Source organism: Antedon mediterranea, chromosome 10, assembly GCF_964355755.1.
Source record: "Antedon mediterranea chromosome 10, ecAntMedi1.1, whole genome shotgun sequence".
Classification (NCBI taxonomy): domain Eukaryota; kingdom Metazoa; phylum Echinodermata; class Crinoidea; order Comatulida; family Antedonidae; genus Antedon; species Antedon mediterranea.
The window spans coordinates 2,850,676-2,875,026 of record NC_092679.1 but is presented as its reverse complement, the minus strand read 5'-3'; the positions used below and the strand labels follow the sequence as shown (position 1 = coordinate 2,875,026).

At 35.0% G+C, this 24,351-nt stretch overlaps 1 protein-coding gene across 3 annotated transcripts; it reads left to right on the top strand.

Moving 5' to 3' along the window:
• Positions 1-1,220: 1,220 nt before the first annotated feature.
• LOC140060607 (bestrophin-2a-like) lies at positions 1,221-23,979 on the top strand. 3 transcript variants are annotated; one of them, XM_072106889.1, is made up of 8 exons: positions 1,221-1,423; positions 17,524-17,835; positions 18,039-18,174; positions 19,153-19,307; positions 19,913-20,143; positions 20,514-20,594; positions 20,996-21,147; positions 21,896-23,979. In XM_072106889.1, exons 1-8 carry the CDS (start codon positions 1,355-1,357, stop codon positions 22,455-22,457), a joined length of 1,698 nt encoding a protein of 565 aa, XP_071962990.1. In that variant the 5' UTR covers positions 1,221-1,354; the 3' UTR covers positions 22,458-23,979. The 3 variants fall into 3 exon arrangements, with proteins under 3 accessions (XP_071962990.1, XP_071962991.1, XP_071962989.1); XM_072106890.1 differs by lacking the exon at positions 1,221-1,423 and adding an exon at positions 3,676-3,729; XM_072106888.1 differs by lacking the exon at positions 1,221-1,423 and adding an exon at positions 10,512-11,021 and having other exon boundaries at positions 21,896-23,978.
• The last annotated feature ends 372 nt before the right edge of the window (positions 23,980-24,351 follow it).

Below are 24,351 nucleotides of genomic sequence, written 5' to 3'. Positions count from 1 at the left end.
TCAAAGTTTCATTTCACACTACCCCAAGATGTTTAATCAAAGTCTCATTCACACTACCCCAAGATGTTTAATAAAACTCCCTATGACACTACCCCAAGATGTTTAATCAAAGTTTCATTTCACACTACCCCGAGATGTTTAATCAAAGTCTCATTCACACTACCCGAAGATGTTTAATTAAAGTCTCATTCACACTACCCCAAGATGTTTAATCAAAGTCTTATTTACACTACCCCGAGATGTTTAATCAAAGTCTCATTCACACTACACCAAGATGTTTAATCAAAGTCTCATTCACACTACCACAAGATGTTTAATCAAAGTCTTATTTACACTACCCGAGATGTTTAATCAAAGTCTCATTCACACTACCCCGAGATGTTTAATCAAAGTCTCATTCACACTACCCCAAGATGTTTAATCAAAGTCTTATTTACACTACCCGAGATGTTTAATCAAAGTCTTATTTACACTACCCCGAGATGTTTAATCAAAGTCTCATTCACACTACCCCGAGATGTTTAATCAAAGTCTCATTCACACTACCCCAAGATGTTTAATCAAAGTCTTATTTACACTACCCCAAGATGTTTAATCAAAGTCCTATTTACACTACCCCGAGATGTTTAATCAAAGTCTCATTCACACTACCCCGAGATGTTTAATCAAAGTCTCATTCACACTACCCCAAGATGTTTAATCAAAGTCTCATTCACACTACCCAAGATGTTTAATCAAAGTCTCATTCACACTACCCGAGATGTTTAATCAAAGTCTCATTCACACTACCCCAAGATGTTTAATCAAAGTCTCATTCACACTACCCCAAGATATTTAATCAAAGTCTCATTCACACTACCCGAGATGTTTAATCAAAGTCTCATTCACACTACCCCAAGATGTTTAATCAAAGTCTCATTCACACTACCCCAAGATGTTTAATAAAACTTCATTCTCATTCACTAAGATATTTAATAAATCTCAATTCCTTCCCATTCACTGAAATATTTAATAAAACTAAATACAATAAAAGTCCATTCACATTACCCCATGAATAAAACTCTATTCACACTACGGGAAGATGCTCAATAAAACTCCATTCCCATTCATCAACATCTCAACACCAAAACCGATGTCTCAGATCTATTTTTATTACATAACCCATCAATAATTCTAAACAAGAGGCCTAGCCCGTGGCTCATCAACACATGCAGTACACGATTATCTCCGAACCATGCGTCGTATGCTGCATTCTGTTTCTTGCAAACACACTCACATAATAATATACCTAATTCAGTGGAATTTATAAATATATTGCCGAATCCTCTCTCGGAGGAGAGAAGTTGTGTCGATAATGTGGGAACCAGTAGAAACACCGGTTATTATACCAAGTAAGAATATTATAATCAGAACACTTTCTAAGGTAAGATAACATTTAAATTCAGTCAGTTTAAGCTATGAATTTCAGTGCTAATCTATATAGTTTTATTATCATTTTTAGTTGAATACTTATTAGCTGTAAAGCTTCAGGGATGATCACAGAAATATATTGTGTTTTCTTTTTCTTCGATACCATTATAATTCACAGTCATACTGTCTTATTCTTATTCTCTCTATAGTAGATGATGACTCATGTTATAGATATTACATTCCATATCATAAGATTTATGGTTTTGAAGTATAGAACAGTTTTAATGTAGAATAAAACAGAGAGCTAAAGTCCGTCCAATAATATAAATTTAAAACAAAAAGCAGTACAGTCCTTCAAGTTCTTAATTTTTCAATTGGGAAATGGGAACATCCGGGCTATTACGGGGAGAGGGAGGACAGATTCAATTCCTATTTTATTGATTCATGTTTTAACACTATGGTCATTTCAAACTTTATCAGGGAACATCCCCTAAATTGTGTTGTGTAGGCCTACCAAAGATTCCCCAGGGTTCACGGTGTTGCGTGTATTCTTACGACTTGGCGGCCATTTAATTAAATGTATCTCTTAAGGAAAATTAAATAACCTAGTTATAGGTCCAGCCCAACCCTAACTAATTTTGGTGCAAAAAAAATGCTTACAAGTATAGCATTTCTTGGTCGGGGTAAAAACAAAGGCGTTGTTTCAGTTAGACATTGAGGTCCAACTTGTTTTGGGTGGGGAGGAGGGGAAGAAAGGACGAAGGGTGGAGGAACCATACGAACGTTGTCTTGGTCAAACTTTGAATTGTCTCTCGCAATTAAAAAAAACGATATTACCTTGAATACACAGTAAATCAATAAAATATATGTATAAAAAAATGAGTAAATTATTTTTAATGAATATGTTTAAACATAAAATCGATATAAGAACATAATATCGTAGGCTATAATGACATACCGAAGATTACGATCTGAATATTAATATAATTTTTATCAGCAGTCACATGTGCATAGATATAATTAGCTTATAATAATTATTTGCTGGGTACATTATTGGTAGTAAATCTTGTGGAGGTCATATGACGTCATCATTGTTTGTGTTTTAAGAGACTTCATATAAAAGTGCAGGAGATGCTGGTACAGTGTGTTTAATTAACTATACTGTATAGTTCCTATTTATGCATTTTAACTACAAGGGTCGTTACGGCGATGTTTATCATTATTAGTATAGGCTAAATCATGGTTTCCATCACTAAAGCTTGGTTCCCACTAGCGACGCAACGTAACGCAACCTACACAACGTAAGAAAATGCCCTTCCCATAATTGTGTTTTCCCCCGCCTGCGTGAAATCAAACCTGCTATTTTATTTTGCAGCATTGTTGCGTCGTCGGTTCCCACTTGTGATTACGCAATACAGCACTTTGCGTCGATACCGTACGTCGTTTCGTTGCGTCCTAGTGGGAACCACGCTTTAGGTCGCAACGCAATGACGTAATTAGCGATGAATCATCCGAAAACGAACATTATGAACTCGCGTAAAGTAGGCGGGATAAATTCATTCATTAAAAACTACACCCCATGAGCACAGAATTGGTACCTATCTCACCTGTGTTTAATTAATGACGTCCTGCTAAGTAAAAAAGTACGGTAGGCCTACTCATTTTTTCTCCTCGTCCTCTTGACCAATCAATGAATGGAGGCTCAAACTGGGTACAAAGTTCACCAACCAATCAGCATCCACAGCAAACTTACGATTAAAAACAACAGTCGCGATAAACTTTACACTTTCACCCGAATGAGCCAAGCTGTCCAAACTCTTCATCAACTATAGCTCTTCACTTCGGAATTTCCTATTACCAATATTACCATCTTATTTCTTTGAGCCTTGTATTATAATGTATTTACGTACACGTTGCGCAGCTGCAGCAATGCTCCCCGTGGTTTGGAAACCAATCTCGTAAGTGATGTTTAGGATGAAATATTAATTGACCATTAATAGTAAATTTACCAATGAGAAAGACTTCGTATAACACAGTGTTTACTTCGTAATATACCGTACAGTAAGTACACAGTGTGACATAAAGCCATTATCTCTTCATTCGTGGAGCGTAATTGCGGCGGCTGTATTGTCAAACTTCACACACTGATTGTGATATCTTTTGTATTCAACGAAATCTGACTTTATTTACTACAACATGCGATGATTCATTCGATGTGTAGTGTAGCGCGCGCACCACAGTTCGCGCTACGAGGTATCGTTCTTCTACAACTCACTCAATGATTTATGCACCGATGATATGTTGAAAACTCGAAATACCGTAAGTTTGTTAATTATTTTTAAATAATTTGCATAATAATGTCACGAACGGAGGGATCATAGTTGGCCGTGAACAATTCTGTTTGATGGATAGAAAAATGTGTATTTATAGTACGCCCGCGCGTAAATCACGTTGGTATCGACGTAATTGACGCCCGCGCGTAAATCACTTTGGTATCGACATAATTGACGCCCGTTCGTAAATCACGTTTGTATCGACGTAATTGGCTCCCGCGCGTAAATCACGTGGCTAGGGAGGAGTGGGGAGCACGCGCGGAATAAAAAAGATATGATTTTTTTTTAAATTATTGTTACTGCAGTACACGCGCGTAAACTTGATGGGGGCGCTATACTCTCTGGTCTGAATCGGTTTTTAGTATGTGGGAACACTTTTGAATTATATCAATCTTTAATCAATGACAATTTGACAGCATTACTTTCTATTAACGTTATTAGTTTAAACTGAAAAATGCGAAAATATTTAACACAGCCTAATGAATCAATAAGCAGTGTACACATTTTAAAATGTTTTTACGAAATTTAAAATGACCTAAAGTCTATATATTCTAAAACGAATGTTTTGAGTTTTTAACGGTACCCAGTGAAAATCTAATCATAGTAATACACAAACGATGTCAGAGCCTAACTTTTTTCATCGTCTATCGGAGGTAAGTACCGTATATAAGATACATATTTGCGCTTTTATTCGATACTATATTAGTTCTATTCGAGATTAATTATGCACTTAAGAAGTGTCTTCCTTTTCAAATGTTAATATTGAGTTATATGATGAAAATAAAGGGTTTTGTTGGCTTTCTTATTGAGATAGATTCTAATTATGTATTAGGTTTACAATATCTATTTCATACGCAATCGTCTGACAGGCAATCTAAATCATGATTTCCATGCTGTATATACTGAGAATCAACATAATGATGTTGCGCAAATTAAAAGACTGTAAAATGTAGGTCTATGTTGTCTTCCTGATAACAAAATACGACAAAATGTTTATTTAAATGTGAACTTGCTTAACTATTATATTATGTAGAGGTGAAAGGAGAAATACAAATCTACATTTAGCTCATCCTTTTTTGTCAGAGTTTGAAAGAGAGTTATGAAAAATGAAAAATAACGAAAGAAATTAGAGTAAATCTAACTTGTTCCTGTAAATATACTGTATTTAAATGCAATAGACCATGCAGTTCCTCTCCTCTTTATTTTGTAAGGACAGTAATGATCCCAGTATAGGACTCTGATCCGGGGACTTCTCTACATCATATACTGAGTAGCGTATTTGCTTGTCGTTGTTCAGTCACAGTATCAATTTCGCCCTCAGCAAATTGATGTAGACTTGCGCTCGAGTCATACAACCGATGATTATAATTAAATGGGTACCCGGTAAAAATGTAACGTTCGTATACGATCAACATCATGTGACGTGCACGTATAAATGTAACGTTCGTAACGTATGATATCATGTGACGTGCACGTATAAAATGGTGCAATAGACATCATCAGTAAGTGCTTTGCTTTAAAGCCTATTTTCCGTTAGCAAATATATTCGCGCGAATCGAACATTCCTGAAATATGATTGGTTGCGCATTTTTTCAGAAAAAGCAAATGTATTAATACGCATGTGCATTAGTGAACACTTTAGATTCGCGCAAATAAATTTGTCTAAGTTAAACGCGAGAGTATTATGTTAATAATAATATAAACAGGATAGACAAGGTGCATACAATAGGCTTACGTACATAGTGGTAAAGTTGAATACACGCAACATGTAATGACCTTTGACACATCTCTGTACGAGGTACGCATTATTTTGTATCGCGTCAATAAATCATTGCAGTATGTTTTCTTATTAATCAATTCGTTCATTAACTAATATATTAGGCTACAGAAACATAATTAAAGATTTGTTCGGATAAACAGATTCTCGGTACTGTATCATATAGGAATATGACGCATGTTTATTTAATGTTATCACTAATGTAATTATTTTAGAGAATTAATAGTAACGCAGTGGGAAGAGAACAACGCTGGATGAACTATGTCATCCAATGAGTTCTTAACGAATAAGAACACGTTACAATGTATTATGTTTTCTTATATAGGCCTATAACAATTCATAAATTTATAATAATATATCTTAGACAAAAATCAGATTCGATTATTGTTGTTTCACTATTCAACACAAGACGCCAGTTTTTTGCCAACTAGTCAATGTATTATACGGTTAATGTGTGTTAACGTACACAGCCGGCCATCCCTATATTCAGGCGCCACTCCTATTCGAGAGACACCCCTACTAAAGCGTGGTTCCCACTAGAGACGCAACACAAGGACGTAACGCTACGTAATTTAGTTAACCAGTCACAAGCGATGGATTATTCAAACTGACGCTTGTCATTGATCAACACGCTTGCGTTGCATTTACGTCATTGCGTTACGTCCTAGTGGGAACCAAGCTTTAAGATACATTCACACTTGTTCCGTTTCACGGAACGGAAGACGGCGCCCTTTTGTTAAATAATGGAAAATCATATACAGAATTCCGTGGGAACGAAACAATATTGCGAAAACGTGTGGAATGAACGATATTTTACCACTATGTGGCGAACTCTATTTTAGGAACGCTTTGTTAAGTTGGGCCCCAAATGTGTCCCCCTAATAAGGGTTCGATGGTATATGGTATATTCTTTGTTATATGTATCTTAAACGCAATGACGTCATTAAAGGTATACTTTACGTCCACTACAAAAAAAACGTAATGAGATAATAACATCAGTCTAGGCCAACAATGCCCCTTTAATCTTCTCATGTACTTTCATGTCAACCATTTGGCAGCCATAAATACCAACATTGTTTACATAATTATTACATTATGGTTAATTTACATATGCATATTCGTGTTTGTCTTAGACAGAAGTTATAGATAGACAGTAATGGGTGGAGTTTTACGTCACACAATGTTGTGTTTTACGTCACACAATGTTGTTTCTATTACATATATTCATACACATGGGGTATCAAAATGACCGTAATTGTACTGGGAGTGTTTTTATGAAATTATGAATTAGGCTATGAAACATTATCCGCCATCTTGGATACTATATAGCGACAAAATGGCGTCTAAATAGTCCACTGTTTCCCTCTAAAGATGTTTCTATCAAAATGACCGTAATTGGAGTGGGTGGGGGAGAGTAAAGTAAACTTTTATGTATGAATATCGAATAAAATCAATCAAAATCAATCAGTACCCGCTTAATTTGAGGGTTATTTACGTGGTAGTCATACATGTGACGCATAGTCCAGTTTGGATGAGGGAAAGAAGACTGGCCTTTTTGTTTGTGTCTTAGATTTTAACACGATTTATTATCATATTTATCAATAACAACATAATTATATCAATCGTCAATTTTGGCAATTGATACGTTTCTTTTACACAGAAGAATTAGTTTTACGATTTCATCTCTTATGAGATAAAAATGAAAACAAATACGATATGTTTTTTGGAAATCCAATCCACGGATAGATAGTATCTCTTTTTCATATTGAATTACTGATCCAAATGTATCATATTATTTACTATCATAGAATTATTAATATCAAAAACATTCTTTTTTTTTATGCAGATAGGGTGAAATTATATGGTTACAGTAGGCTTGCCTCAAGTCTGTAGCCTTTTTTTATGTAATCCACCAGTCGGCTTTACCATTTTTACGAATACGAGCTCAAGTAGTATACGTATGAAACGCCATATGTGCCAAAATATTTACTAATTTGTACTAATATTAAGTCGAAACTCCGTCTAGAACCTAGACTATGTTACCGGTACCATCCATGGTGGACCTATAAAATAAGGTTCATGATATTTAAAAAACACTTTTTACCCACGCTTTATGTTTTCCTCACTCTCGCTGGAAACAACTCCCAATTCGGATAAGCTGTATCTAGGCCTACACTATCAAACTTTGTATGATCACAAAAATGTAATGTGCCCATATATGGTCATGATGATGACATATTACTACCATATTTGGGCACATCATTTTTTTTGTTTCAAACTAGTTTGATAGTGTTGACAGAACTTTAAGATGTGTTGTACACGCAGGAGCATGTCTAATATCTAGGCCTGATCTTAAGAAGCCAGAAGTCTGTCCATCAGATTCGATTCAGTGTGTTTCACTGTTGTTTCATTAGTAGTGAAGGACCACTGTAGTTTTATAATAATGATGGACATGCAAGTACCAATTAATATATGACAACAAATAGCATTTGTTATGCATTATCGTTGATTGGTTGCTGTATATAATATTAAGCTGCAGCCGACCGAATTTATGATACTGTAATTCTGAGTTGTTCCACCCGATTACGAGTGCTGTAATATATCCACATAAGGCAATATATCTCCAGTAATCATAGGATGATTCTGCAATACAGACATCATGTTGTCGGATATAGGCATTGTGTGTTTCACAGAATTTGCCTATGATATTGGACAAATGTATATACATTACACCGAGAATCAGCTAATAGTTGAGACCAAAATAATATCATTCTGACATTTTTATACCATTCAATTTATTCCGGATTTTACCAAACAAACAATAACACATACATCCCACATGCTAGACCCATGGGACTATTCATTTTTGTCACGAATTCGATAATAAATGTTACCGTTAGTATCAATAATAATATAAATTAATAATTGAAATGTTGGTATAGGCCTATACATTATTATCAAATTATAGCAAATATTATAAAGAACCATGTTTAAAGGTGTTATATAACGACACACTGTTGTAGTAGTACATACAACACATTAATATTGTTATACAGACTCGCTGTTGTCATCAGCTGTTACAACTGTCAGTAGTTGACTTGTGATCCCGCGCACGTGCCTGGCAGACGACAAAGCCAAGGGTAGCATAATAATATTGCCTTCCTACTACTAGCATAGTGTATTCGACAAAAAAACTTTCCCACTGTGTAGGCCTACTAACAGATCAGAGGGAGTAAAAATAATTGTACAATTCCCTGATATTAATACTAGTAGTAGGCCTAGTGCATTCTGCGAGAAACCTTCCCACTGTGTACTACACTAGAGCAGGGAGTAAACATAAATTGTAAAATTCCCTGATATAATATTATAGTAGCCTATAAGTGCATTCTGCGAGTGTGCGAATTCTCAAAATTAGTACCGTATTTCGATTGTTCGACTGATGCATGTGTAGTTGGTCTTGTTACTCATATTAAACCATATTTTTTATATTAAAAAAAACATCATTTAATGAAGAAAAAAAAAAATAATCAGAACTGTTACGTCAAAAAGTCGAGCAGCATTTTTTTGAAATATTTAAAAATGTAATGAGAATCAGCTAAAATAAAGTTGAACTATCTGTATGAAAATACACTACCCGACTTCCATTATGGAAAATAATGTGTGTTTTTTGTGAGTTTTGTTTGTGGTTTGTCACTTTTGTTGTTATTTCAGTGACAAATTTACGAATAAAACTGACAATTGCAGTATTTACTGTACTAATGGGAGTTAGTTCAACAAACATTTGAGTATGTTTAAGGCCTACACACTGGCTTTTGCTAGATTGCTTCTTTTAACTTCACAAACAAACCGATTTGAGAATTTATTAGAAGGATTTCATTAGAGCACACTAATGCACCACAAACGCGACTAAGTATATTTTACATTACTCAAAAAAAAAAATCTCACTTACGTCGTGAAACATTTAGAAATATGCTACTTAGAAATACCGGAAATGGAAAATAAACAAAACAGAAAAACGATTTCTCTGTATTTTTTATAGTGTATTAAGTATAACGACATATAATATACCTTAATGTAACTAGTCATAAATAAATAAATTAGTCAGATTAATAATAATAATAATGAATCGTTAATTGACTGGTGGAACGTTACTGTTACGACTGACCACTCTGACCAGTTACTGCAATAACGTATTTTCATCATTAGTTTGTTTCGTTAATAGGAGTTTACGATGCTGTCACTGCAATAAATAGTGTGTATGATTACACATTGCTAAATCATTTCATAAACAGGTTTACGAGTAAGCAAAGTGTTGCTGCTGCAGTAACTGCAGTAGAATCATTCAGTGATCGCGTATTTATTGTGTCAATAATGGGAAGTGATTATAGTGGACAGTTCGTCCTAGAAATCCACGAAAAGGTTAGATCAGAATACAGAGTACATACTTATTAATTCATTAATGCTATTGTTTTCGAGTACTTTAATGACAAAGAATAAGTTTCCAAATAGTAATAATACATATATAAATCTTGATCGTAACACCTGTGTGCTTTTTATTGAGGTTTGCATCAAAGAAATCTCTTGTCTTTTATCACTTAAGAACAAAAGTGCAGAGTGAATTATTGCAAATGACGTTCCATACTAACGCTGGTCGGCTTGGCTTATCCTGTTCAAATTTATTTTTTTTATGTATAAATTTTTTTTTTTTTTAATGTATAAATTCATTTAATTAACGTCTACTGATCCGTGTATTTATGAGTATTGACAAATAATATTTATATATACCCTTTTTCTACAAACTTTGTAAAAAAATATTCTCTATTTAAAGAACCACTCAAGCATGACTAAGTAGTATACTTAACGAATCAGAATGCTGTATCAGCAAATAGTTTTGAGGAGAAAGGAATTAAGATATTCTATATATTCACAAGAAATATCTTGAAATTTTCATAATCCATTTCAATATATTGCTGAGAGCAGTGAACAGGAACGGTACATGGATCAACCGCGCGGCTGACAAAGCATCGTTTGGAATGTGACCGCCGCGCAGGCCTACTGCGAAGAAAGGGTTTATCAGAAATTAAAAACAACATTTGGATAATTTGAAAGCACGGATGATGATCCATACAATGTATTACAGATACTAGTTATGGTCATATTGGATTTAGGAAATGCATATCGCACAAGGAAATAATTCTACAACATGAAGTGTGATCGAACATATATTGGAATTGTAATTTAAAAGGGATTATTCAAATGTAGCAGTGTGTTCATGGCTTCAAACCGCGATAATCTCATTTACAGCAGTGTTCAGTCTAGATGTGTAGTAAAGACGGGTTGTTACTACTTTTGCTATAGTCAACATTGCCGTATGAAATCATTTTATTGTTTGAATTTGGATTGAAATTATTCCAAGCACATTTATGAAACTCTATAGTCGCAGGATTTATGTCGCGATCTCAATGGGCATAATAAAAGCCGCTAAGGAGCACCAGAAAAAAGTAAGTAACCAAAAATGTGTCAATTTTCCCCCTCCTACTCCGAGAAGTTGTCAAAATGCCATTTCTATACGGTCTCTGTAGATATCAATTATCAGCCATGTTTCCATATTTGCATAATTAGTATTAAAATATTTATTAGCAGAGGTAACATGATGCTTTATTTAATTATGGAACTAATTTACACGTTACTACAGTGGTAACCTTTCACAAAAGTAAGTTCTTACACTGCTTTGGAGGAGTTCACTGGTGTGAATAAGGGTCAAACCGATTGAAAATGGTGAAGGGGAACCGCGGTCGGTCGATTACATACACCAGAAAAAAATCACCTAATTTCCCCAAACGATTAATTGGAGTTCAAAACATAAATACGATCTTTTTTTAAAATTATTATCTTTTAAAAAATATGTAAACATACAGACCCAATTTTTGGATGGGGAGGAGGGATTATTGTATCCTCTATCCTCTGCCTGTCATTTCAGTTACAAATAAAGCAACCTTGATCGATAATCGATATCTTTATTAATACCTTTCCAACATAACATGCTCCAGTCATACATTATAACTCTTAAGCTCTGTCTACACTATCAAACTAGTTTGACAAAAAAGGTGTGATGTGCCCAAATATGGTAGTGATATACCCATATATGGTAGTGATATGATCATCATGTCCCACTATGGGCACATAACATTTTTTTTGTCACATAGTTTGGTAGTGTAGACAGAGCTTTACTCGTTCTATGCTAATATTATTCAGAGAAACATAAGATATACAACAATTAATAATGATTGCTTTTGAAACGTGACCAAGAGCTGAGGAGGAATATAATATACATGATTTCTATTATCCTTCGGGCTAAACCTTTGTAACCGATTGTGTGACTGACTGGCGTTCAACAATATACATTCATAATAGCCAATCTCCTAATATATTAAAACTAAAAGAGTTTACATTCATAGATCCAATCTTCTTTATTAAAACTGAAAGAGTTGACAGCAATATTACATGCTGTCAAAATTGTATTAAGGGATCGTTATCTGTTGCGGGCATGTTCGTTTGTTAGGGGTGATATAAATGTCATTTGCGTTGAACCAAGAGTCGGGAGACAAACACGAGGGGTGTCTTTCTATTACACTCCCTAACAAGGGTTGAATTGATAGAACGCAACGCAAGGACATAAGCTTGTCTTCGTTCGGCTGATCAAAACCTACTACTTGTTCCTAGAATTAACACCAAATCTTATGGACAAAGGTCTTTTATGTTCTCTGCTGCTTCTCTTTAGAATTCTCTCCCTCGTCATTTTACTTATTCAACTTATATTGCTATTTTTAAAAAAGAACTTAAAACGCATCTTTTTAACATCCAATATAAGCGCCTTTGATTTTTACTTCGGTTTAGTTGATTCTGGTGCTATACAAATACCTAAATTATTATTATTATTATTATTATTATTATTATTATTATTATTATTATTATTATTATTATTATTATTATTATTATTATTATTCCCAATGGGACGCAACGGAAGCACGTACGCGTAAACGCAAGCCAGTTGACCAATGACAAGCGAAGGTTTGAATAATCCATCGCCTGGGATTGGTCAAATTGCTTGCGTTGCGCCTATAGGTCCTTGCGTTACGTCTGTATTTGGAACCACACTTTAAGCCTGGTTCCCACTAGGACGCAACGCAAGAACGTAAGAGCAACGCAATCGAGTTGTCCAATCGCAACGCGATGGATCATCGAACTGTCGCTTGCCATTGGTCATCTCGCTTGCGTTGTGTCTACGTCCTTGCGTTGCGTCATAGTGCAAACCAAGCTTTAGCTTCAGCATGAAAGTTTCAAGATGCTAGTAGAATTGCATGCAGGCTTTCAATCTTCACCCTTTCCCCGCCCATGATATTGAATCTATTCGGGTGCGATCTCATAATCGTATGTAGGCTTTAAAATTTAGTTCAAATCTAGATCCACTTGTTAAGCAGTACACGTACACTTAGCAATTAATAAAACAAGACACACTATTAGAATCAAATGCAATTTAGCAAACGCTGACTTGAACTATATTAGATAGATATATATGAAGGTTTTATGACCAGCCGTTACAATTTGGAAACAGTTTTGATATTAGACACAATAACCACCCGATTCTGCGTGCTGATCTGCAGTGGCAGTATTGTTACAGTATCATAAGCAATATCCGTAAAACAGAGCACAGTGTGTTTCACATGTGATGCTGTATCATGGAAAGTTATGTGATGATCTCTACATGACAATATTTCTCCAGTATCTGATAAGCAAATTCCGTAAAACAGGACAAAGTGTGTTTTACATGTGACGTATGTATCATGTTAAAAGTTGGGCCATGGGTATACATGCTTTGTGTGTTTCCACGGAATTGATACTGGGAAAATAGTAGGCCTACCGAGAAACGGCTAATAATTGATATAAGAGTGCATGGTGGTCATTCATTATCTGTTTAAGCTAATGGCTTGTGTGCTATAATTGAAATCACCGATCGTTTGTTATTCGGTTTGTTTTATCTATTTGATGTGAAGAACTACCGTACTACTCTAAGGGTTTGCTAAAACTCATTTAGACAGTGTTGTTAAGCGCAGCATGCAGACATAGCTGTGATATATGTGCGTAAAAGCGTATGTACAGTAGACGGTGCTAGCCAGGATTTAAACTAGAACTATTAAAATAAACCTGGCTAGCGACGAGGGCGTATCCCCATACTTCGGTTTGGGTTTAGCTTTGCAATATTTATTCGTTTGTTATTTTATCATATTAATAATAAAAGCAATATTATGTTCAAAATGTAAAACTATACAATTTTATAAAAGTATTCAAACAAAACATCTTATAATGCAATATACCATTTTATCATATATATTTATATTATATCAAATCTCTTTTTAATACTGAATATCAATCTTTATATCGTTTTAGCTCTGTAATATAAATTTTCTCTGTATACATGTTTGTTTTATCTAGATTTCAACACAATATCAAAATATTTTATATAATCTTTTAACCTCTGTCTGTGTAATATCACTTAAATATTCATTGATAAATAGATAGATAGACATATATTATACTGTAACCTTCACCATATTGTTTATCATTGCAATAAAAGTGGGTTTCCCCCACAAAAGAGAGAAAAAAAGAAAGAAGTACCGTAGACATTTTCATTAGGCCTATTATCTCATCTCAAACAACTAAGGGTTAAACTTGGTCATTTGAGCAATATATAATTTTACTCGATATTTCGCTTGTTCACTTTAGACAGTGACATTTCAGTATTACTGATATTGTGTGTAGTGAGATTTAGGCCTTGTATCTCATCATGTGAAAATTGTAGGCCTACTAGATTTCGCTTGTTCACTTTAGACAGTGACATTTCAGTATTACTGATATTGTGTGTAGTGATATTTAGGCATTGTATCTCATCATGTGAAAATTGTAGGCCTACTAGATTTCGCTTGTTCACTTCTGTCATACTATTCTAAAGATTGTTAAAAGTCACTTTAAATAGTGGGAGATATTCAGAAACATTACCTGATATTGTGTGGGTAAAAAGGCATTTGGGCCTAGTGTCTCGCCTCAACACCGAAGGGTTCAACTCATCATGGACACATTGTAGGCCTACCTGATAAATTTCGCTTCATTCATTTAGACAGTGGTAGACATATTAAGACATTCATTTAAAGGCCTAAAGCATTGCAACCTATAAACTCGTAGACCACAATGATCATTCGGTACAAGACAATAGCGCTGTACTAACATTCACTAAGGGAACTTGTAGGAGAATGTGGACTCTTCTTATCCATTTGTCCGAACCTTTTCCCACCCAATTAGGACGGATATCCAGGTTTTACATCTAGATTATATCACAAAGAGGTTTGGGAGAATTCTGCTCCGAGGTACCTGATACTTTGTGGAGAAAAGAGGGATTTAGGCCTAATGTCCACCAACCGAACACCGAATGGTTAAACTCATTATGGCATGGGAAAATTCGATAATTTCTCTTGTTCACTTCTTTCTTTATATTACTACGTATTTCTTAGCAGAATAGTTCAGTAAAACATGATTAATAGTAGTTATACAGTTGCATACATTGCGATGAAAACATTCCACATAAATTAAGTTTCGTTAAGAATTTTGGATTCAGTGGAAACCGAAATCAAGTATGTGTTTAAAGCATGTTTATGATGGATGGTCCTCCTGTACTAAAGGCACAATTTTAGCTTTATTTACTGTGTAGATGTAGGCCACATTGAAATAAAATATACCGAAAGGGATTTGATGAGAGCTAGTGGCCTGTATCATGCCCATCCTACATAAAATTAATTTGGTCATATAACAACATAGGCCTACATTATCTATTTACGTTCTCCATGAAATACAAATATTGTGTTTATTTGTTAATTATGAAAAAGATGTTTTATTGTAGTTTTTATTTTTTTTTAAATATTTTCTGTCAGAACAGACCTTTACGCGTTCATGTGTGTTTTCAATAATTCATAAAAACAAATTCATTTATGCGTTCGTTCGATACCGTAGTTTAGCCCGAAGTGTACGGTACTCGGTGATGCTATTAGGCCTACACTTATACGTAAACATTATAATGACAACTAACTTTTACGTCATTTTTTTTTTTAATAACCAAATCTTTAGAATTTGTCTTTTACATTTCTTGAGGCTAATTTCACCCAAACGTGTGTTTACACTATTTTTATTGCTGCCCGTTGAATTGTTGACGTTTTTACTGCTTAAGACTTTTCAAGGCTCTGCAATGCGTACTAGCAATTTCCTTTACCTTCTTTCAAATGAAATAATATTGTTTCTTATCTTTATACTTATAATAACTTCTGTTACACATAATAACGACAATGACGTGACTATGCTCTCTCTTAAGCTCTGTCTACAATATCAAACTAGTTTGACAAAAAAAAGTTTGATGTGCCCAATTATGGTAGAGATAAGCTTAAATATGGTAGTGGTACGACATCATCATGTCCATATATGGGCACATCACATTTTTTCACATAAAGTTTAATAGTGTAGACAGAGCTTAGTTCATGTGCGTTAGCAAATCATTTATGAACTAATTAACTGGTGTCAAGCGTCTGCTCAAATATTCGGTCAAAGGTTAAATAGCAAACACGAACTAGAAACGTTACAAATTATATAAAGAAAATTGACTATAAATATATAATAATAATATACAGTAGGCTATACGTGTATATAGAAAAACTAGAGTCACAAATTAATTAATTTAATTTAGAATCAAAATCGGTTAACTGTGAATGTTTTAAAAGAAAGATGATTGATTGCACAGGCTGGAGATAATGAATAATATAAGTGTGCCTAAGCATGTTGAATGCTTCACTTGACGCAAGACGCGTTAAAAATGCTCTCGTGGGGCCGTCCGTGACGCTTCGCGACGCAAGGCTTTTGAATACATACATAACAAGGATTGTACAAACGCGACGTCTTCATTTTTGTGACAGAGATAGTGTTTGTTGATAGTTATAAAGTTTGGTTCCCATTTGAACGCAACGCAATTAGGACGTAAGCCGCAACGCAAGCGAATTGACCAATCGACAGTTCGAATAATCCATCGGTTTTGATTGGTCAATTCTATTGTGCAGCGTGTGTACGCCCTTGTGCTACGTCACAGTGGGAACCAAGCTTTAGACTGAGCCGCGATAATGCAACTTTTAAAGAGTACGAACTATGGAGTAGTAGGCCTACATGTATTTAAAGTAACATGTGTATGTACTGTAATATTATGATCCTCAAACGTTGTTACTAAATGTTTGTACAGTTGATATTGTAAACTGAGCGGGGTTTCTGACAGGTGCTATACTACGTATCACAATACAACAGTAAGGGGGATTTATTTCACCAATGTGATACGAAGCTTAAGATTTGTATCTGATATGCCATCTTCACAGGGCCGTAAATAATTCCATCTCGATCGGCTAGACACGGTGAATATAGGCCTGGTATGGGCGTAGCCACAATTTATTAAATTAATGAACAATATACGATACAGGATTCACCAGGGTTGTATTGGTGAAATCTGTCCCGTCCTGCCTAAATAGAGGTTTTGTTGTCCACAAAGAGGCCTTTGGGCCGGCACGCATGGTCCCGGTTAAGCGTGGTTCTCACTAGGATGCAACGTAACGCTACGACGTATTGACGTAATCACAAGTGGGAATCGACGACGCAATAGTGCTACAAACATCGCATGTTTGATTTCACGCAAGCGGGGGAAAACACAATTATTGGAAGGGCATTTACTTACGTTGCGTAGGTTGCGTTACGTTTCGTCGCAAGTGAGAATCAAGCTTAAGATGCCAACATAGCAAATGTTTGGCTGATCGGTGTGACGATATTTTTAATAACGAACATAGCATTTCAGAGGGTACATATTAATAAATAATAAAACGTCGTATTATTATGATTTATGATACATGTTTCTCTTTTTCTTTGCAGCTAAAACTTGGCGGCTTTTTGCGCTTACTATTACGGTGGAAAGCAAGTGTGTACAAGTTACTTTGGCGGGAAATGTTGATATTTCTTTTCCTGTACACAATCGTTAGCGTCACATACAGATATGCTCTAACAGGATCTGTTAAAACAACATTTGAAAAGTTGGCGATATATTCGAACGAGTATACCCGAGTATTTCCGATTAGCTTCGTATTAGGATTTTATGTTACTGTCATTTTTGACCGTTGGTGGCGTCAATACCTTGTCATTCCATGGCCAGACCGTGTAGCTTATAATGTTGCAGCTCATATTCTGGTAAAAATACTTTTTTTTTATTTTTAAAAATCATTACCCGTTAAAGTATTTCAAGAAACTCTAAACCACTCAACATTGATGCAAATGAATGTAAACAGCAAATATGAAAACATATGTGGGTGTAACAAAAATGTTTCTCATTAGACAGATTTTACGAAGTAAAAGTTGTCTCTTTCAATCAATTTCCATTTCTTTCTTTGTAGGGCTCTGATGAAGAAGGGCGTATACTGCGTCGCACAATGGTTCGTTACATTAATCTAGCCGGTATTTTAATTTACCGTGTGGGTAGCAAACGAGTTAAAAAACGTTTCCCAACATTAGCTCATCTTGTAGAAGCAGGTAGGCCTACATTTTTCACTATTTAATGGAAGATTCAGTAGTAATTTTGCAGAATTAAACAAAAACTAAACCACAACTGACACTGACATCAGAAAAAAATTACAACGTCCTCCGTAATTAACACTATGAATTCTAAGCATCACATTCCACATATCAATTTAAAAACGAGAATTGTTTTTGCTAAGTGCCTCAAAGAACATTGACCTTATGTCGGAGTACTTTCTATTAATGGACAAAATCAACATCGTCAATAAACCTTGATCGAACATAGACCGCTTGTTGGAATCAAATATAAAATTTATAAATGAGCATACTGAGTCTGTTCTAAAAACAAAATAAATATTGCACGCCATAAATGATGTATAAGAAAATCAAGGTAAATGCTAGAAATTACATCATCATTCATTGATGAGATCAGCATTGGAAACGCAGTGTCAAGGCGATTAAACGTTTATAAGAGTGAAAGTATATGTAATTTCACCCTTCTCTGGTTTAACAATGAAAGTTGTACATTTCAGTGTTGTACAGTATTGGCGGAGACACATCTACACGGAGTTTTGACTTAATATTAGTAAAAATATTTCGGCACATGTGGCGTTTCATACGTATACTACTTGAGCTTGTAAACTTGTATTCTCAGACACAAACCGAAACGTCGACTGGTGGTGGACTAACATAAAAAAAAATCAATAAATACAGACTTGGGACCAGTCTAACATACGACCAGCGTTTAGAAAATATTAATAATATTTTCCAGCATCCATCTGAATCTTTTATCCTTAAGCTCTGTCTACACTGTCTACATCAAACTAGTTTGACAAAAAAGTGTGATGTGTCCAAATATGGTCGTGATATGACGTCATCGTGTCCATATATGGGCACATCACATAAAGTTTGATAGTGTAGACAGAGCTTTACACTTGCCAACTTTAACTCGGTGAATGTATACAATAATATTTTACCTTTAATTTGTGTCAGGTTTGATGACAGAGGAAGAGAAAAGTGTGTTTAAAAAACTTCAAACCAATCACCCGCGTCATTGGCTACCATGCGTCTGGTTTATAACACTAGCAAGAAAGGCGCGAAAAGAGGGGCGGATAATCAGTGATCCGGCAATGAAAACTATTATAGATGTAAGTAAACTCATTGGGTATTATACAAGTTATAGGTATATATGTATTGTTGTTGGGTTAATAAAGCCTAAAACAGACTAAATCAAAACCGTAGCCTACTGCATTTTACTGCTATTTTAAGCTTGGTTCCCAGTGGAGGAGACGCAACGCAAGGACATAGACGCATCGCAAGCGAGTTGACCATTTTTGATGTTTTTCTTGTTTATTGTAATTTTCTTTTTGCAATTTGTAATTTTTATCTTTTATTTTAAAATGTGTGGAGAAACTAATAAAACAAACAAACAAACAAACGAATGATCCATTATAATAATCGCTTGTAATTTGGTCAAATCACTATACGCTGCGTTACGCCTTGCGTATTTAAGCTTGGTTCCCACTAGAACGTAACGCAAGGACGTAAACGCAACGCAAGCGAATTGACCAATCACAAGCGATGGCTTATTCGCTTGTGATTGCTAACTGTCTATAACTTTGCTTGTCATTGGTTAAAACAAAATAAAAAGAGATCTTTAGTGGACAGTTTACAAAAATAACAGTTATTATTTTGAATTATCCACAATAAACCAACTGATGATTCATATCTATCACGTGTTTTTATATTACAGGAGGTAAATGCATTCCACGATAAATGTGAAGAGCTCTACGGATTTGATTGGATCATGGTACCACTTGTGTACACGCAAGTTGTTACTATAGCAACATATAGCTACTTTGCCGCTTGCTTATTTGGCAGACAATACTTAGATCAGGCGATGTCATATGAGGGTCACGAGATTGACCTCAAATTTCCAGGATTTACATTATTAGAATTTATATTCTATGTAGGGTGGTTAAAGGTAAGAGCAGACTCGGTTGACTAATGACATGCGACATTCGCATAATCCATCGTTTGTGATTGGTCAACTAAAATGCTTTCGTTGTGCTTCCGTCCTTGCGTTGTGTTCTGGTGGGAAACAAGCATAATACGTGGTTCGCACTAGAACGCAACGCAGCGACGCAATGTGCTGTATTGCGTAGTCAGTGGGAACCGATAAAGCAACAGTGCTGCAAACATCGCAGGTTTGATTTCGCGCAGGCGGGGTCAAACACAATTATTGGAAGGACATTTTCTTACGTTTCGTAGGTTGCCACAACGTGATCATAATATTTCAAACCACAATTTACATTAATAGCATTTTGTATTCATTTTTTTTCTCAATGTTCTAGGTCGCAGAAAATCTTATGAATCCTTTTGGCGAGGACGATGACGACTTCGACATGAACTGGATTATAGATAGAAATATTCAGGTAATATTATAATGTTGGTCATAATAATCACAAAAGACCGCGCAGGCATACATACTATCCGTAAACCACAATGCAATCACAACTATTAAAGTTCCCACTTGGACTCAACTCAACGACGCAAGCGCAGGTGAGTTGACCAATCACAGGCGACAGTTTGGATGACCCATCGTGTCGTGATTGGTTAAATTACTTGCAATGTGATTGCGTCCGTTTACGTCCAATTTTGAACCAAATTTAATAAATGTGAGGAGATTGATCAAAGCGGATTATGATTGTTATTGTCCACATCACACTATATTCAATGAAACTTCGACAAATTGTTACTGATGTTAACTATAGATATATTTTCGTTTCAATGGGTCGGATATTTAACTGTGGATATTGTTTTTTTCTTTCAATAGGTCGGATATTTAGCAGTAGATGATTTTTACGAATGCGATCTACCATTAGTTAAAGACCTTCATTATAGTGTACAGAATCCTATATTACCGTACACACGGGCTGCTAACTCCAAGAAGGGCAAACCCTGGCAAGGTTCAGCAGATAAAGTTAGGTAAGTCAACAATGGCACAAGCTATGGAAAAGATGTATAAGAGCGAGTTGGGAGAAACAAGAATCCGAGCACTTGAGCTAGGAACAACGCATCTCAAACAATGTTTCCGCATGCGCACAACTAATTAACATGACGTAAATATGTTCTAAGTCATCGCAAATCGACATCTCTATTTCTTTAAAACGAATCAACCTAACCCATAAGAAACTATAATTAAGGCAATGATTTACAGATGCCTAAACGAACCCCTTACTTGGGATCTTATTACTATTCAAAACTCTTACTAGGCCTACTCTTAAGAGCTCTGTCTACACTATCAAATTAGTTTGACAAAAAAAGTGTGATGTGCCGGCCCCAAGTACGGCAGTGATATGCCCAAATATGGTAGTGATATGACATTATCATGTCCATGTATGGGCACATCACATTTTTTTCTCATAAAGTTTGATAGTGTAGACAAAGACTTTAGTAGTCCTATACATACACAAACAACTAGCTTTGCATTTACCTAGCTGAATCAGACAATCAGTTCAGTCTGTGGTTAGATTTTTTTACGTTTTTTTTATTTTTTTTTTATGTTACTGGACGCAATTCAGTTTTGTACTGCCATGTCTTTGTTTTTAATAAACCCGAATAAAAAATAAAAAAAATAAATAAAAAAAAATAAAAAAGATTTTGCTGAATGTCACCTTGACAAATTAATTCAGTATTGATGAATTTATTAAAATTATTAATAATACTTTTTTAGAATCGCAAGGAAAGATATGATATTCACCAACATGCCAGCTAAACTGTTTTCAGAAGATGACGAGGTATATCACTGCGAACTTCCTCCGCCTACGTCGGTACCCACGTCTAGTAGTATAAAACATGCACAGAAGGACTATCAGAAGGAAGAAAGGGAAAAACAGAAAGGAGAAAACGACAAACAGAAAGAAGTAAAGAACAAACAGAAAGAAGTAAAGAACAAACAGAAAGAAGAAAAGGATAAACAAAAAGAAGATAAAAAGAAGACAGAGAGTAACAATACTACTGAGAAACTAATTTCACAACCACCACAAAAATCTTTTAAAGTAACACATTCGTCAACTAAAGGCCGAGGAAAAGGAGATCGAAAGCATTCGTCAATGCGATCAAACCCCGGCGAGCGCCGTAGGTCCTTATTGGACAAACGGGACCAAGAACGATTCCGTCGATATAGTTCAGCGGATATATTACAAGGATTTACGACGCCTCCGATCGATAGCGAAGACGACGATATGTATCGTCAGCCGGCGTCTTCTTGGGAAAAGGACAAGGAAAATGTATGATGTTTATAACTACTGTAGTTTATTTATTGGTGTGCCAGTAATTGGATGTTTGCGCGGGAGAACCAGATTGAACTTTCACCCCATACAATGATACTGAAGCATATCGGTTAATATGTAGTGACGTCATTGGTCGATCAGCCAAAAAGAGTTTTCCCAAATCGAATGAGGACTTTGTGGACACGAGAACACAACGCAAAGTGCTGTATTACATAATCACAAGTGGGAACCGACGACGCAACAGTGCTGCAAAAAATCGTTGATTTTAGGCAGGCGGGGGCAAACAATTATTGGAAGAACATTTTCTTACGTTGCGTAGGTTGCCTCGCAAGTGGGAACCAAGATTTAGAATGTGTAGGCCTAGGCCTACTCAAGCCGTCATTTACTGGTGCAATTAATAATAATAATATCTTAGCCGTTACAAATTCCTAGTATTAAATCAATTCCTAAAATTTATAGTAAAGTTTAAACACCCATTTGAAGGTTATTTATAAATGTGGCTCACGATGTTTTTAAATTTACTACGATACTTAAATTGTAAAAATGAAACACTACTGTAGGCCTGCCTACTTCATAATAATAATAATATAGGATCGTAAATATGATTTAACTAGCATTGTCATTTAAATATTTATAAAATGCTACTACATGAACAGAAGGCCTATACTATTAACCGAACAATATAATCATTGGTTAAAATAATATTAATGATTGTGAACTTTTGGATGATGACGGGGGAAGAACTCAACTTCTTTATAGATAGTTATTGATGTGATTTTACCGCAAACACGTCGCTGTGAGCAAAGATGAAAGAAAATGTGTTTGCGACATCATCACAAAAAATGTCTCGATTCGAATTGTTATGATGGCCATTTGAATGCAATTTCTTTGATATAGTTGGACAAGATCTATTAAGCTCTATCAAACTTTATGTGACAAAAATGTGATGTGGCCATATACAGTATGGACATGATGATTCCATATTGGGTATATCACTACCAAATTTGGGCACATCACACTTTTTTGTCAAACTAGTTTGATAATGTAAACAGAGCTTAAGTTCTTAAAAAAACTTCCTCTATGCAGGATTTGCAGTCATACATAATGATATCGATACAGTATTTGTTTATAAAATTATTTATTTATCTCTTTTATCTCTTTTAAAGGGATTGTAAACTGTTGTAGTGTTCTGACGTGAGATTCCTCTACATTAGAATGTCATTTTTTTTTTATATAATAATAAAAACAAGCTCAATCAATGGAGAAAATGTTTCTCTCTTCGTGCTCTGTCCTAGTCGTGTATTACGCGCGAACAAACCATGTCATCTATTCACTTTAAACACATTGTTATGCGCGGGAAAATAATAATTTACTATCACACAATCAATTATAAAAACATATTTCAAAAAGGGTAATCTTGTACGTTACTTACATAAATGATAATGACAACGCCGCGAGCAAATTGACATTTCAAGATAAAAAATAATAACAGAAAACATTTTAAAGAATACTACAATAGGTTAGCCAGCAGGGGTAACCGATAAGCTATAGTTTAGAATTATAGTTTAAATAAGGTATTTAAACTAAAATTATGATTCTGAACATTTTGAAAGAAGATACGTAAGAGAGTGAACTGATATGGTAATTACAATGTTATGGAACTAAAGAAGTTGAATTTCAATATGAAGGATACGAGCTATTAAAATCAGGCAGAGCATATCGGAATATCATTCTCAGCTGAAGCTTATCATGACTTGCTATGACACGAAGTATCATGTACTTCAGTAACATCAGCAATTAATTATAAATCTATATAAATTGAACCTATACATTTAAACTAAAGGGGTTTAAAACGGTGGTACAAGACTGGGCGTTTAGCTGAAAACGAAGATGCATA

Coding starts and splice junctions, on each gene's coding strand:
- LOC140060607 (XM_072106888.1), top strand. CDS start 10,944: ATGAAACTCTATAGTCGCAGGATTTATGTCGCGATCTCAATGGGCATA. Junction 17,836..18,038: donor ATGTTGCAGCTCATATTCTG/GTAAAAATACTT, acceptor CTTTCTTTGTAG/GGCTCTGATGAAGAAGGGCG. Junction 21,148..21,895: donor GGTTCAGCAGATAAAGTTAG/GTAAGTCAACAA, acceptor ATACTTTTTTAG/AATCGCAAGGAAAGATATGA.